At 71.9% G+C, this 14,221-nt stretch overlaps 3 protein-coding genes across 3 annotated transcripts; 2 read left to right on the top strand and 1 right to left on the bottom strand.

The window, feature by feature from the left end:
- Nucleotides 1-249: 249 nt before the first annotated feature.
- Nucleotides 250-3,805, bottom strand: AURANDRAFT_22177 (hypothetical protein; the record flags this gene model as incomplete). The annotated part of the gene is made up of 2 exons (XM_009036080.1): nt 250-2,991; nt 3,194-3,805. 2 exons carry the CDS (start codon nt 3,803-3,805, stop codon nt 250-252), a joined length of 3,354 nt encoding a protein of 1,117 aa, XP_009034328.1.
- Nucleotides 3,806-4,704: 899 nt separating this feature from the next.
- AURANDRAFT_22559 (hypothetical protein) lies at nt 4,705-5,331 on the top strand (the record flags this gene model as incomplete). Its single annotated transcript, XM_009036342.1, has 1 exon — nt 4,705-5,331. The coding sequence occupies one exon, from the start codon at nt 4,705-4,707 to the stop codon at nt 5,329-5,331; it is 627 nt and encodes a 208-aa protein (XP_009034590.1).
- A 5,500-nt stretch (nt 5,332-10,831) lies between these two features.
- On the top strand, nt 10,832-12,708 carry AURANDRAFT_36560 (hypothetical protein; the record flags this gene model as incomplete). The annotated part of the gene is made up of 3 exons (XM_009036343.1): nt 10,832-11,651; nt 11,863-12,504; nt 12,568-12,708. The coding sequence occupies 3 exons, from the start codon at nt 10,869-10,871 to the stop codon at nt 12,673-12,675; spliced, it is 1,533 nt and encodes a 510-aa protein (XP_009034591.1).
- Nucleotides 12,709-14,221: the final 1,513 nt, after the last annotated feature.

The raw sequence follows: 14,221 nt of genomic DNA, 5'->3' as shown, positions 1-14,221 counted from the left end.
CAAGAAAACCGGCTCAAGGCGCTCGCGCGCGCCAACGGCATCCCGGAGCACGCCATCGAGGACGCGTGCGTCCCGTGAGCGCGGAAGCGGAAGCGCGCCGGCCCGGGCGCGACCCGCCCCCCCGCGAGACAAGTAAGCGAGCCCGCGCGAGATTTGAGACGCCAGCTTCGTGGTGGAGGAGTTATCGATGGGAGGCGGGGGGGTGGGGGGGGGCGGTTCCGGGAGGGCGGAGGACGAGTGCCCGCGCGCCTAGCGGCGGCGGCCGGGGCCCATGACGTGGGCCGTGCCGTGCTCGTCCGACGCCGGCGGCGGCCCGTCGTCGTCCGCCGGCGCGGCGCCGTCGGAGGTCCCGGAGGTGCCGATGCAGGTGTGGATCTGGTCGTCGGCCGTGTTGACGAGCTTCATGACGACCTGGAGGTCCTTGACGGTGACGGCCTCCGCGAGCGCGACGTAGTCGCGGATGCCCGCGAGCTTCTTGTTGGGCACGGCGTCCATGGCGCAGCCCGTGAGCTGCTCGCACCAGTACTTGTTCGAGTTGAGCTCCGCGACGTGGCGGTTGATGACGACGCGGCGCGCGGCCTCGAGGTTGTCCGGCGTCGCCGGCTGGGGCCCGTCGAGGCCCTGGAGCGTCTCGCGGCAGGCCTCGAGGGCCCGCTCGGCGTTCGCCGGCGACGCCGTCACGGACACGAGGTACCAGCCGCCGTTGAGGCGCTCGTGGTCGCTGAAGTGGAAGTTCGCGTCGTACGTGAGCTGCTTCCGCTCGCGGACGACGGAGAAGAGGCGCCGGTTCGCCACCTCCTGGAGCAGCGACAGGGCCACGGCGGGGAAGAGCGGGTGGCGCCAGCGCTCCGGCGCCTTGGACGTGTCCGCCGTGCCCAGGAGCGCCTCCACGAGCGACCGGCCGTCCGCTAAAACGCCGAGGCGGTTCGGCGCCGCGCCCGCGATGTACGCGACCGCGCGCGGGTCGCTATCGGAGACGTGGACCCGCAGGGGCGCGTCGGGGTTCGGCGGGAGCGTCGTCGCCGTCGCGCCCGGGGGCGCGTCGGTGGCGGGGTTCGGGTTCTTGGACGGCACGGAGCCGACGTACTCGTGCGCGAGCGCCTCGGTCCGCTCCGCGTCGACGTCGCCGACGACGCTGATCTCGACGTTCGCCGGGTCGAGCTGGGCCATGACGCAGGACCGCACGTCCTCCAAACTCAGCGCGTCGGCGGCGTCGTTGGGCAGCGACAGGAACCGCGCGTCGTCGCCCAACAATTGCGCGAGCAGCGCCTCCTGCGCGGCGCCCTCCATGGAATACAGGTGCGTCTCCGTCTGCTGCTGGAGCCCGAGGCGCGCCCGCTGGAGGGCGTCGGGCTCCCACTTGAAGGCGCCGGGCATGAGGATCTTGTGGACGAGCTGGAGCGCGGCCTCGACGCCGTCGCAGCCGCCCGTCTTGGGGGGGGGCGTGGGGAACCCAAAGTCGATGGTGATGTAGTCCTCGCCGCAGGTGACCTCGACCATGATTAAGCGGTCGACGCAGAAGAGCTCGACCTGCTCGCGGCTCCAGGGCTCGAAGGCGCCGCCCTCCTGGACCGCGCGCGCGCCGAGCGCCGCGGACCCGAGCTTGGCCTCGCCCGCGCGGCCGCCGGCGCACGTCAGCCGCAACGCGCCGCGCTGCGCCTCGTGGGGCAGCGCCTTGACCATGACCCGCGCGCCGTTGGCGAGCTTGGAGACGCGCACGCCCAGGTTCTTCGCCGCCTCGGCGTCGTAGGGGTCGAGGTCCCCGAAGTCGACGGGGACCAACGGGTCGGGCAGCAGGTCCGCGACGTCGCCGCGGCCCATGAGCTCCGCGGGGATCTCGAGCTCCGGCTCGGGCTCGAGCTCCTCGGCGGCTGCTTTCGCGGCGACGGCGAGGAGGCGGTCCGTGTCGATGACCACGGGCGTGCCGTCGCTCAGCGTCGCCGGCGCGCACGCGATCATCGCCGACGGCGACGGCGCGGCCGCGTCCCCAAAGTCGACGACGTGGGGCATGAGGAGCTGCGCCTCCGCGTTCACCTCTTCTAAAGTGAGGGACTCCACGGCGATCAACGTCGCCTCGTGGGCCGCCGCGGGGTCCATGAACGTGTGCGCGCACGACACCGTCTCCATCAAGTGCGTGAGCTGGTCGCCGTGCGCGAGCTGGTCGCCCATGGCCGCGAGCTGCTCCGAGTCCGTCACCAGCGACGCGCCGAATCTTTCCAGCTCGCCCTGAGTCAGGCCGTACTGGCCCATGCGCTTCGTCTCGCGCACCGCGGCCGCGACCGCGTCCTCCCACCGCGCGGCGTCGCCGTTCATGTCGAGCGAGCACACGGCGCACGCCTCGCGCGCGCTGTCGAGGTACTGGAACTCGACGAAGGAGAACAAAGGCTCCGTCCGCGCCATGACGTTGAGGCGCACCTGCAGCGCGCTGAGCACGATGCGCCGCGCGGTCATGAGCCGGTGCGCTTCCAACGTCGTGATCGCCTCGACGGGCCTTTTGGCGAAGAGGTGGAAGCTGAACTGCTGGAGCAGCTCGTGCTGGAAGACGTGGGCCCGCACGGGCTCCTGCGTGTCCGGGTGGGGCGTCGGCGGCACGTCCAATGGTAGTAAATACTTGGCCTCGTCGAGCTCCAAGAGCCGGTCCTCGCCCTCCCCTCTAATCACGACGTCGGCCTTGCCGTCGAGGCGCCCGCCGGACCACGTGTGGACGATGGGCGGGAAGTGGCGCGACTGGGCCTTCAAGGACCGGGGCGTCGCCCGCGCGTCCCGGGGCTTGGGCACGCCCGCGAACGCCTTGGCGATCGCGGCCTCGACCTCCGGCGGTCGCACGTCGCCGACGACGTAGAGGAGGCAGTTGTCGGGCCGGTAGTGCTCGCGGTGGTAGGCCATGACGTCCTCCGTCGTCCAGGCCTTGATCTGGTCCTCGAGGCCGATGGGGAAGCGCCGCGCGAGCGAGTTCTCCGCGTGCAGCGTCCGCAGGATCTGGCACTCGACCTGGGCAGCACAAGAGTGATTCAACGTCGCTCCAACGTGAGTGTTCCGCGCGCGCGCGCGTTCCGGAAAAAGCATCCACGCTTCGAGAGCGTTCCGAGAGATGATCGCTCGTCCAAAAATCAGCCGAAACGAGTGGAAAACGGCCGAGAAAGGAGCCTTTGAAGTTGGGAATTTCGCTCTCTTGTCCTGCCCCGCACTCGACCCGGTACTCGATCGTGTTGACCATGGACATCTCGCTGAGCACGGCGGCCCGCTCCTTCTCGACGCGCGCCGGCGCGAACTGGGCCTGGAGCACCTCGCACAGCGCGTCGAGCGCGCGCGGCAGCATCGACGCGCCGCCGCGGTTCCCGAGCAGCCCGCCGAGGCCGCCGTCGCCGCCGCCGGGCGCCTCGCGCGGGCAGCACGCGTAGAAGACCGTGTGGTGGAAGTCCGTGTAGGCGTTGGTCTGCGACCCCGTGCCGAAGAGGCGCTCGCGCTTCCTAGAGCCCATGTACGCGACGTGCTCGACCAGGTGCGCCATGCCCTGCTGGTCGTCGTTCTCGTCCGCCGAGCCCGCGAAGACCTCGAGGTGCGCCTCGAAGCGGCCCGCGGGCGACGCGTTCGGCAGGATCACGTACTCGAGGCCGTTGGGGAGCCGCCCGCGCACGAACTCGGGGTGCGACGGGAGGAGCGTCTGCGCCTGCGGCTCGGCGGCGAGCACGGCGACGGGGGTCAGGCGCGGCGACGCGCGCCGGAGCGTTGGTTGTTTGAAGGTCGCGTGCCGAGGCACGTACGCCGCGGCCGCCGCCGCGAGGGCGACGTACAACCACCGCATCGTGCCGAGAGCGCGTGCCACAACAAGCTTCGCCTGCAACCTCGGGCCGCCAGCTGAGGCCGCCGAGCACCGTCGAGGAAAGATGTGTTCAAGGTTGGCCTCGAGGACCGCGCGGCGCGCGCGCACGGGCGCGTTCAGCCGGCTGCGGACGTCTGGCGAGGCTCCACAACCGCGGCACACGCTCCGCCAGCGCCGCGAAGACGGCCGTGCCGAGCTGGAGCCGCGCTCGCGACGTAGTTGGGCTTGCCGAGGTGCTTCTCGATGGCGGCCTCGCGGACGCGGCCCGCGACCTGGCGCAAAAGCGTCGCGCACGCGAGCGCACTCGCGGTGCACGCGACGCCGCCCACGCAGATCCACAGCGTCAGGAAGGGGTTTAGCCCGATCCGGCGCGGCGGCGCGGCCATTGGCCTTGGCCTTCTTGCAACGCGATGGTGGATGAGCGGGTGTTAGCCGACTACGACCGGAACTTCCAGGGCAGCGCGCTCGCGGCGAGCAGCAGCCTCAACTACCGCCTCAACAAGAACCACGACGAGGCCATGTCCTCCAAGGCCGGCGGCGAACGAGCCAGCGCGGAAATGCCCACTGGCAAGCTTACCACTCAGAACATCAAGAGACCGGTCCCGCAGCGAGAAGGCGCTCGTGTCGAGGCTTCTGAGAGTTCCCGACAAAGGGTCAAGGCGTGTATGGGCCGTGAATGAAAACCATACCGGCGCAGGCCTCGGCGCCCATCGCAAAAACACGTCAAACTGCAACCATATCCTCCACGGCCGAAGTTGGCGAGCGGCGGCCAAAAATACCACTCACAGGGTGATCGCGTGTGGTGGACCGACGCGCGGTTTGCCACAGGGAGCCGCGCCGCGCCGCCGCCGCCCCGGGCGCGCCGGGCCTCGTCGGCCGTCATGGGGACGCGCGCCCCGGCGAGCGCGCCGCACCTCTTCAAGTACATCATCATCGGCGACACGGAGGTCGGGAAGTCGTCCATCATGCTCATGTTCACGGAGCAGCACTTCCAGCAGGCCCACGACATGACCATCGGCGTCGAGTTCGACTCGCGGTCCGTCCAGCTCAGCGACGGCAACCAGGCGAACCTCGAGATCTGGGACACCGCGGGCCAGGAGAGCTACCTGTCGATCACGCGGTCGTACTACCGGGGCACGGACTGCTGCCTGCTCGTCTACGACGTGACGCGGCGCGAGTCCTTCGACCACCTGCCCCGCTGGCTCAACGAGGCGAAGCAGAACGCGTCGAACCCGAACCTGGTCCTCATGCTCGTGGGCAACAAGGCGGATTTGGAGGGTTCCCGCCAGATCTCGCGCGCCGAGGGCAAGGCCTTCGCGGACCTCCACGGCATGCTGTTCGTGGAGCTCACGGCCAAGAACCAGAACCTCGTCGAAAGTGTGTTCGTCGAGAGCGCCCAGCGCGTCCTCGCGGTGCAGCGCGCGAACCCGCGCGCGAAATCCGCCGCCGTGAAGTTGCAGCCGGAGTCGCGGGCGAAGAAGGACGACTTCGACTGCGGCTGCGGCTAGGCGGCCGCGGTGTCCCGCCGGCGTCGCTCCCGAGCGCGACCGCCGGCCCCCGTCGATCCCACTCGGGCGCTCTCCCCCCCCTTCCTCCCCCGGCGCCGCCTCCCTTTTACAACGAACCTAGACATCTAACGCGGCCGTGGACGCGCGGGCCCTCGCGTCGTCGTCGATGATGGGCGGCGCGGGGAGCTCGAGGTCGAAGGCGCCGACGTGGCGGTACTCGGGCCGCCGCGCCTCGTTCGGCAGCAGCGCGCCCTTGCGCTCCTTGTCGACGAGCTCCGCGAGCTTGCGCCGCGCGTTGGCGCGCCAGGCGGCCTTGTCGCCGCGGGGGTCGTTGTCGAAGGCGACGTCCTTGACGGCCGCGTAGACCGCGCGGAGCTCGAGGATGTCGAGGCCGTTGACGTTGTAGCCTACAAAAAAACTAAATCGGGTCTTGCGGAGAAAGCCAGAAACGCCGGCCCCGTGCGGTTCTTGAGGTCCGCGGGGTGGACGCGCTTGAGGCGGTCCGGGGGCTGCCAGACGAGCCAGAGCGCCGCGGTGGCCCACGCTCGCTTCGCGAGCGCCGCCGCCGCGACGGTCTCGCCGATGGACCGCTCGTAGCGCGCGCGCACGGCCGTCGCCGTCGACGAGTTGATGTCCCGGGGCAGGAGCTTGCGCATCGTTGCGAGCGCCGCGGCGTTCTTCGCGTGCTCGCGGCCTACGAAGGAATCGCGAGGTCGAAAAGAGAGAACGCGCGGAAAGGAAACGCGCCGTCCCAGATGGCCTCGCGCTCCTCGAGGCGCAGCGCGTGGTCCGGGTGCTGCTTGATGGCGGCGTCGAGGGCGTCGAGCTTGCCCTCGACGGAGCCGTCGCCGGAGAGGAGCTCGCCCGCGGCCGCGCGGAGGTCGCGCTCGAGCTCGTTGAGGCTCGTCGGCCGCTTCGCGGTCTCCGCGAAGGCCCGCGTCGACGCCGTCGCGTCGCGCAGCGCGCTCCGCAGGTCGCCGAGGGCCGCCTCGAGGTCCGCGTAGGTCGCCAGGGGGTCGCCGCCCTTGCGGCCGGCCGACGACGCGTCGGGCGCCGCGCACCGCGCGGCCTCGGCGCGCACCGCGGCGCAGCGGGTCGCGACGTCGGCGACGCGCCGCTCCGCGAGGGCGAGGCGCACGCTGTCGCGGCTCTCGCGCGGCGCCGCGTCGCGCTTCTTCGGGCGCGGCGACCGCCGGAACGCGGGCGGCGGCGGCGACGGCGAGAGCGCGGGCGCCGGCGGCGGCGACGGCGGCCGCGGCGACGGCGGGGGCGTGCGCTCGCCGTCAGCCTCCGGCGCGAGGGCCGCCCACGCCGCGTCGTCGGCGTCCCAGTCGTCGTCGGCGTCCTCCCAGCCCGCGGCCGCCGCGGCGTCGTCCTCGTCGCAGGCCGCGTCGAAGAACTCGTCGTCGTCGGCCGTCGCCGGCGCCTCGAAGAAGGCGCGGTCCTCGTCCTTCGTCGTCGGCCCGAAGAAGGCCGCGTCGTCGTCGTCGACGTCGCTGAGGGACAGGGGCACCCCAATCTCCTCCATGCCCGCTTCCATCGTGTTGAATGGACCGGCGCCGATGTTGGACTAGTTATTGAAGGGGATGCGCGCCGAGATGTTGAAGAGAAGTAACGCTGGAATGGGGCTGCTGTGAGAGCATATTCGACACTACGATGGGCCCGCTGCGCGCGTGCTCGCGCATGCCCGAGTCGGCGTCGAGCCCCATGTACGCCCCGCCGGCGACGCCCGGCCAGACGACGCTGGCCAGCAGCTGGTGGTACGCCGACGCCAAAGAGCAATTGGTGATGATGGACTCGACGCCCGTCTGGAAGGCGGACTTCGGCAAGTCCATGACGACGACCCAGGCCTGCTACCGCATCGCGACGTGCCCGGCCAAGGCGCAGCGGCCGAAGCTGCGGCCCATGCTGCGCGCGCCGCCGCGGCCGCGGCCCGCGCCGCCGCCGCCCGCGCCGCCGCCGGCCTCGGGCCCCGCGGCCGACGCGGCCGCGGCGGCGGCGGCGTCGGCGCGCGCCGCGGGGGGCTGCGTCAAGGCCGCGGACCTCGCGGCCCTCGCGGACCTCGACGCGCCGAGCGAGGCGCTGGCGATGGTCGGCGCGTCGCTGCTCTGCCTCGTCGACGACGACATCCCGTCGGACGCGCGCTGGCCGACCTACGTCGCCCGCGTCGACGCCGACGCGTCGACGCTGCGCGAGGCCATGCTCGCCTTCGACCCGGCGGCCTGCCCGGCCTTCAAGCGCGCAGCGATCCGAACGTTCCTCGCAGGGCAGCAAAAGGGTGATTCAACGTCGCTTCAACGTGATTGTTCCGCGCGCGCGCGTTTCGGAAACAGCACCCACGCTTCGAGAGCGCTCCGAGAGATGATCGCTCGTCCAAAAATCAGCCGAAACGAGCGGAAAACGACCGAGATAGGAGCCTTTGAAGTTGGGAATTTCGCACCCTTTTGCTGCCCAGGTTCCTCGATTCCGCGGCGGACGACCTCCACTGGAAGGCGCTTCCCGCGAGAGCCGCGGGGCCCTGCAAGAAGGTCGACGGCTGGGTGCGCGCGGCGCTGGCCGCCGCCGACGCCGCCGCGGCGGCGGAGGACGCGCGCGACGGCGACGGCACGGGCCGATCGCGCGCCGAGGGCGCGGCCGCGGCCGCGGCGGCGGGCGCGCGGCGCGCGCGCGGCCGCATCGCGCGGCGCAAGAAGGCCCAGGCGGCGGCGGAGCCGCCGCGCGAGGAGATCGTCGTCTCCGTGATCCGCGAGGACCTGGGGCCGGACCCGACGAATCCCAACGGCCCGAACTCGCCGTGGCTGATCACGGTCATCTCCCGCAAGGGCCGCGGCGGCGGCGGCTTCGTCGCCAAGGCCTACCACCCGGCGACGTCCTTCGAGTGCGCCGTGAAGGTGCCCGACATCGAGGCCCGCCAGACGCCCCTGCCGCCGCTCCAGTGGGCCGCGGAGGTCCTCCCGTCGACGCTCGAGATGTACGTCATCGCCGAGCAGCCGCGGCTCCGGCTCGGCGCCAAGCTCGGGCCCACGCCCGCGAAGCGCCGGTCCTCCGTCTTCTCCATGATCGACAGCTACAATAAGGAGTGATGGGGAAAATCGAGCTTCAACAATCCACCTGTGAGAGCATGGCTCTGTTCAAGGCGCTCGCGCTGCTCGGCGCCATCGCGTCTGCCCTGCGACATACGACGCCGTCGCCGTCGCGCCCCGCGCGACATACGACGCCGTCGCCGTCGCGCCCCGCGACGCCGTCGCGCCCTGCGACGCCGTCGCGCCCTGCGACGCCGTCGCGCCCCTGCGACGCCGTCGCGCCCCTCGACGCCGTCGCGCCGCGCATGGCTCCACACCGCGACGTTAGCAACGCCCGCGGCGGTGCTCGCGCCGCGGCGCGCGCGGGCCAGCACCATCGAGGACACGCGGGCGCGCGCGCTGCGCTACGAGGCCTTCGCGGAGTCGCTCAAGAAGGGCGACGCGGGCCGCAAGGACGTGGGCACCGTGTACAAGGAGATGGTCGACTTCCAGAAGGAGATCGCGGCGGTGTGCCCGACGCGCGAGGCGACCGACGGCGCGAAGGTCCTCTCGAAGCGCCTGCTGGAGCTCTACAAGATCGTCGTCGACGGCGGCGAGACGCTGGACGGCGCCAAGGCCGGCGCCAAGGTCGCCGAGGTCGCCTTCACCGTCGAGTACCTCGCGGACAGCCTCGAGGCCGCGCGGAAGTCGGGCATCTTCCTCGACGACGTCGTCATCGGGAAGATGCGGTCCGACTGGGAGCCCGGGCCCGGCTACGACTACGTCAAGGCGCGGACCTACTCGCCGTCGTCTAATTAGCGCCGACAGCCGCGTACAGCGGCGGGGAACGGGCGCACCGAGCTACTTAGGCCGCCACGTGATGAGCACGTTCCCCCCCGCCGTCGGCGGGCACTCGTCGGCGACGGCGACGGTCGCGCCGGGCCGCGCGGCGGCGATCCGGTCCGCGAACTCGCCGCTCGGCATCGCGTCCGCGTGGATGCCGTGGTTCCAGGTCACGTAGCCGAAGGGCGCCGCCTCGGCGAGGGCGTAGTACTCCGCGGCGACGTCGCGCGGCAGCTCCGAGAGCGCGTAGTTGGACACGAAGAGGTCCGTCGCCTCGTCTTCCGCGCCCGTGGCGAACCGCGCCGCCGCGGCCGCGGGGAGCGTCGCGTCGATATATTTCGCCGCGAGGCGCTCCGCGCAGTCGAGGTCGCGCACGCGCCAGGCCGCCGGCGCGTCGTCCGCCGCCAGCGCGAGCTGCGCCTGGCCGCCGTAGCCGCCGCCTATCTCCAAAACCCGGAGCCCGGCGAGCGCGCCGCCGACGAGCGCGCGCAGGTCGCCCAGCGTCTTCAGGTAGCGCAGCTGCGTCGGCGACACGGCGCCGTCGAAGCCGTCGTAGGACGCGAGCACCGGCGGCGCGCCGACGCGCGCGGCCGCGGCGACGGCCGCCGCGACCGGCGCCTCCCCGAGCAGGTCCGCGTACGCCTCGCGCACGAAGTGGGCGTACATCCGGCCCTGGTCCTCCGACAGGTGCTCCAAAATGTCGCGGTAGGCCGGCGCGGACTTGAACGTCGCGAAGGCGGCGTCGTCGGCGACGCAGCGGTCGCAGTGGCGTCGATAGTCGGCGTAGCGGTCCGCGAGCGTCGCCGCGTTGTCGTAGAGGAAGGGCTGCTGGGTTGGCGTCCTTTTTGTGGTGGAGAGGGCGTTGGCTGTTGTGATGAGGACCAGAGCTTGCATGCTGGCGACGGCGCGACGCTTGAAGGTGCGCCATTGCTGAGTTCTCCTTCACCTTCAGCCTGATGCGCAGCTCGCTCGGCGGCGCGGCCGCGCGCGCAGCCGTCCGAGGATGCGCTGCGTCCTTCTGTGCTGCGCGCAGAGGTTCGCACTATCGGCCGACGCGCCCGCGCGCGTCCGACTGCGGCTAGTTTTGCGATTAGGAGGGAGAGAGCAGGCTCCCGACTCCGAGTCGCCGGCCTCGGCCGGGCGGGCCGCGGCGGCCGCGGCGCCGGCCCCGGGACTACACTGGTTGGGGTTGATGCTCGTGGCGTGCTTGAACTGGACGCCGTCGGCGCCCGCGCCGTAGAGCATGTGCTCCACGTACTCGGAGCGCGCTGGCATCCGTAACCAGGCTGCGCGCGTTGGGGGTGTATAGATTAATCTCCTAAGATTTGGACATTGAGGACGACGACAAGGTGCGATTTTTTTCGCAGTTTTGCGTCCACATCACCAAGGTGCGAACCCCGAACCCGAACCCGAACGTCGATCGTCGAACGTCGAACGTCGAACGTCGAACGTCGAACGTCGAACGTCGAACGTCTACGCGCGGAAGCGCCGCCGCACGCCGGCCGGCGATTCCTCACGCCCGCTCCCGCGGCACACGCGGACCGCTGCAGGTCGCGCGCGGCGGGCGGGCAGGGGTCGGAGCGCGTCGAGCGCGCGCGTGCAACGTTCGGGCGTGAACTTCACAAAGCCCGAGGAGCAGCTCTCGACAAGCGATGATCCAGGCTTAGAGTTTGTTCGCGTCCCAGCAAGACGATGAGCGCCATGGTCGAGCAACCGCCGAAAAAGCAGCAGAAGACCATGCCGTCGAGCGTCGTCATCCAGCTCCAGAGCACGGCCGGCGACCCGCTCGGCGCGGCCATGGAGGTGCCCATGTCGAGCTCCCCGGCGGAGCTGGAGAAGCTCGTGCACGCTTTGAAGAAGGCCGAGGGCCAGGACGGCCCGTCGACGCCCTACGCCTTCTACGCCGACGGCCAGACCGCCGTCGCCGGCACGCTCGGCGAGTACGCGGAGCAGACGCCGGGCTTCTCGGGCGAGACCGCGCTCGCGGTCACGTACGAGCCGCTGAGCGTCTTCCGCGTGCGCCGCGTGAGCCGCTGCGCGGAGACGCTGCCGGGCCACAGCGACGCCGTGCTCCACGTGGGCTTCGCGCCCGACGGCAAGTCGCTCGCGTCCGGCGGCGGCGACGCGACGGTGCGCCTCTGGGACGCGCTGTCCAAGACCCCCCGCGCGACGTGCGGCGGCCACCGCCACCACGTCCTCTGCCTGGCCTGGGCGCCCGACGCGTCCAAGGTCGCGTCCGGCGACCGCAGCGGCGAGGTGCGCGTCTGGGACCCGAAGACGGGCGCGAGCCTCAAGACGCTGAAAAAGCATTCCAAGTGGATCACGGCGCTGGCGTGGAGCCCCGCGCACCTGCCCCAGCCCGCCAGCGCCGAGGCCTGCGAGGTGCTCGCGTCCACGTCCAAGGACGCGTCGGTGAAGATCTGGAACACGCGGACCGGGTCCATGATCGCGTCGCTGACGGGCCACACGGATTCCGTGGAGGCCTGTGCCGAAACCAAATCTTCAACCCGACTTCAATGTGAGCGTATTCGAATGTTTTGACACGAGCTCTTCGGCTGGGCTTCGAGAACTCGACGAGAGCGATCGATTCGTCCAAAAATCAGCCGAATCGACTTTGATTTGACCGAGCTAGAGAATTCTCAAGTTTGGCCCCGACGTCCCAGCTCACTGGTTGATTTGCACACAGGTGGAGGCGCTCGCGTGGGCCGGCGACGGCGCGCTCTACAGCGCGTCCCGGGACCGCACCGTCAAGGTCTGGCGCTGCCGCGAGGACGGGAAATGGGGGTCCCTGGCGCTGGACGCGACGCTCCAGGGCCACGGCCACCGCGTGAACGCCCTAGCGCTCGCGTCGGCGTTCGTGTGCCGCACGGGCCCGTTCGACCACAAGTCGGGCAGGGAGGCCTTCAAGGCGACGTCGCTGGCGGCCGTGGAGGCGGCGGCGCGGGCGAAGTACGACGCCTTCGTCGACGCGAACGGCGGGCCGGCGAACGCGGAGCGCCTCGTGTCCGGCTCCGACGACGCGACGCTCCTGTTTTGGACGTCGCTCAAGGCCGACGCGTCGAACAAGAAGCGGACGCCCAAGGCGCGCCTGACGGGCCACCAGCAGCCCGTGAACGCGATCCAGTTCGCGCCGGACGCGCGCAAGTTCGCGTCGGCGTCCTTCGACAAGAAGGTCAAGCTCTGGCACGGCCGCACGGGCGCGTTCCTCGCGACGTTCACGGGCCACGTCGGCGCGGTCTACGCGCTGGCCTTCTCGCCGGACTCGCGGCTGCTCGTGTCCGCGTCCAAGGACTCGACGCTCAAGGTCTGGAACGTCGCCGACGACGCCGTGCCCGCGTCCGAGGCGAAGCACAAGGTCTCGTCGACGCGCAAGTTCGCCGCGGCGCTGGAGACGCTCCCGGGCCACTACGACGAGGTCTTCGCCGTCGACTGGGCGCCCAACGGCGCGTCCGCCGCGTCCGGGTCCAAGGACCGCACGATCAAGATGTGGGCCTCCTAATACTTACCGAAGTCGCTCACGTGGCTCGGCTCGATCTCGACGCGGCCGCCCCCCCCGGGGCTCTCGTAGCGCCGGAAGGGCCGGTCGGGCCAGGAGGGGAAGATGTCGAGGTCCGTCTCCCGCACGCCGCCGTCGGCCGCGGCCACCGCGTCGTCGTGGTCGGGGATGAGGAGCCGCTTCGCGCGCTCCGGCGTGGACCAGCCCGCGGACGTCGCCCACGACGGCGCGGGCGACTTGGACCGCGCCTTCGCCGGCGACGGCGACCGCCGCCGCCGCGCGGCGCCGTCGTCGAAGGACACGCGCTTCCGCCGCTCGCGCTTCGGGAAGGGCAGCTCGCAGCAGGGCGCCGCCGCGTCGCCCGAGGCCTTGTCGCAGAGCTCGCCGTCGTCCGCGACGACCGTGGGCGCGCCGGCCGCCGGGCGGCTCCGCGCCGCGCGCGGCGGCTTGCCGTGGAAGACGCGGTAGCAGTCCTCGAGGAGCGGCAGGAGAGCGCGCCAGTCGCCGACCTGGACGGCGACCTCCGTCCGCGGGTCGGGGTGGCGCCAGCCGAGGGGCACGTCCCAGTCCCGCAGGCAGCTCAGCGCCTTGCGCGCGTTCGCCTCCCGCAGCGACCGCGTCGTCGGCCGGCGGCAGCGGCCGTGGAGCACGCGCATGCCCGTGAGCCGCTCCGCGAGCGCGCAGAGCAGCGTGCCGTCGGCGAGTTTGGCCGCGAGGCCGTAGAGGTCGCCGCCGTCCGCCGGCGCGACGCCCAGGTCGTCGAGCCAGCCCCGCAGGGACGCGCATAGACGTGCTCGGTCGTCGTCGCCGTAGGGGAGCCGCCAGGGCCGCCGGAACGACCTGGCGGCGACGGCGGCCTTCCCCGGGCTCGGCGGCGGCGACGGCTTCGGCCGGTCCCGCATGGGCGACCCCCAGACCCGCCGCGGCGACGGCGGCCGCGGCGGCGCCGGCGCCGGCGCCTCCTCGGCCATGCGGGGCGCCAGATCGAAGGACGCGCCGACCTCCTCGACCTCGCGCGGCCCCCGCGGCGGGCCCTCGTCGCTCGCGAGGCAGCAGAGCAGCGTCCAGACGCGGTTCCCGCCCAGGACGTACTTGGACGCGCGCCCGAGGAGCGCCCCGTCGACGCCCGTGTGCTCCCGCAGGCTCCGCAGGGCGGCCCGCGTCCGCGCCTTCGCGCTACGTACGGAGCTCGGCCGCCGGCCCGTGACCGCGCGCGCCAGCACCGCGTAGTCCGGCCGCCGCTTCGCCGCGTCGGACCCGCCGGGGGCCAGGGCCAGCGCGACGTCGCAGATCAGGGCCCCGTTGACCAGCGGATTCTTCAGGATGGGCCCGCCGTCGGAGTCGTCGCGGGCGCTCAGGCCGGAGAACCCGAGCCCCGCGAGCCAGCCGCGCGCCTCGAGCGTCGCGGCGCGGTCCGGCGGCTCCAGAGCGGCCCCGGGCGCGTCGTCGTCGGACTCGGACTCGGCCTCGCAGTCGCTCTCGGCCTCGGGGTCCCCGACGAACGCGCGGCGCCGTTCGCGGTCCTCGCGGAGGTGCGCGGCGGCCTTGG

Source organism: Aureococcus anophagefferens, assembly GCF_000186865.1.
Source record: "Aureococcus anophagefferens unplaced genomic scaffold AURANscaffold_4, whole genome shotgun sequence".
Taxonomy (NCBI): Eukaryota; class Pelagophyceae; order Pelagomonadales; family Pelagomonadaceae; genus Aureococcus; species Aureococcus anophagefferens.
This window is presented reverse-complemented; position numbering and strand designations above follow the sequence as displayed.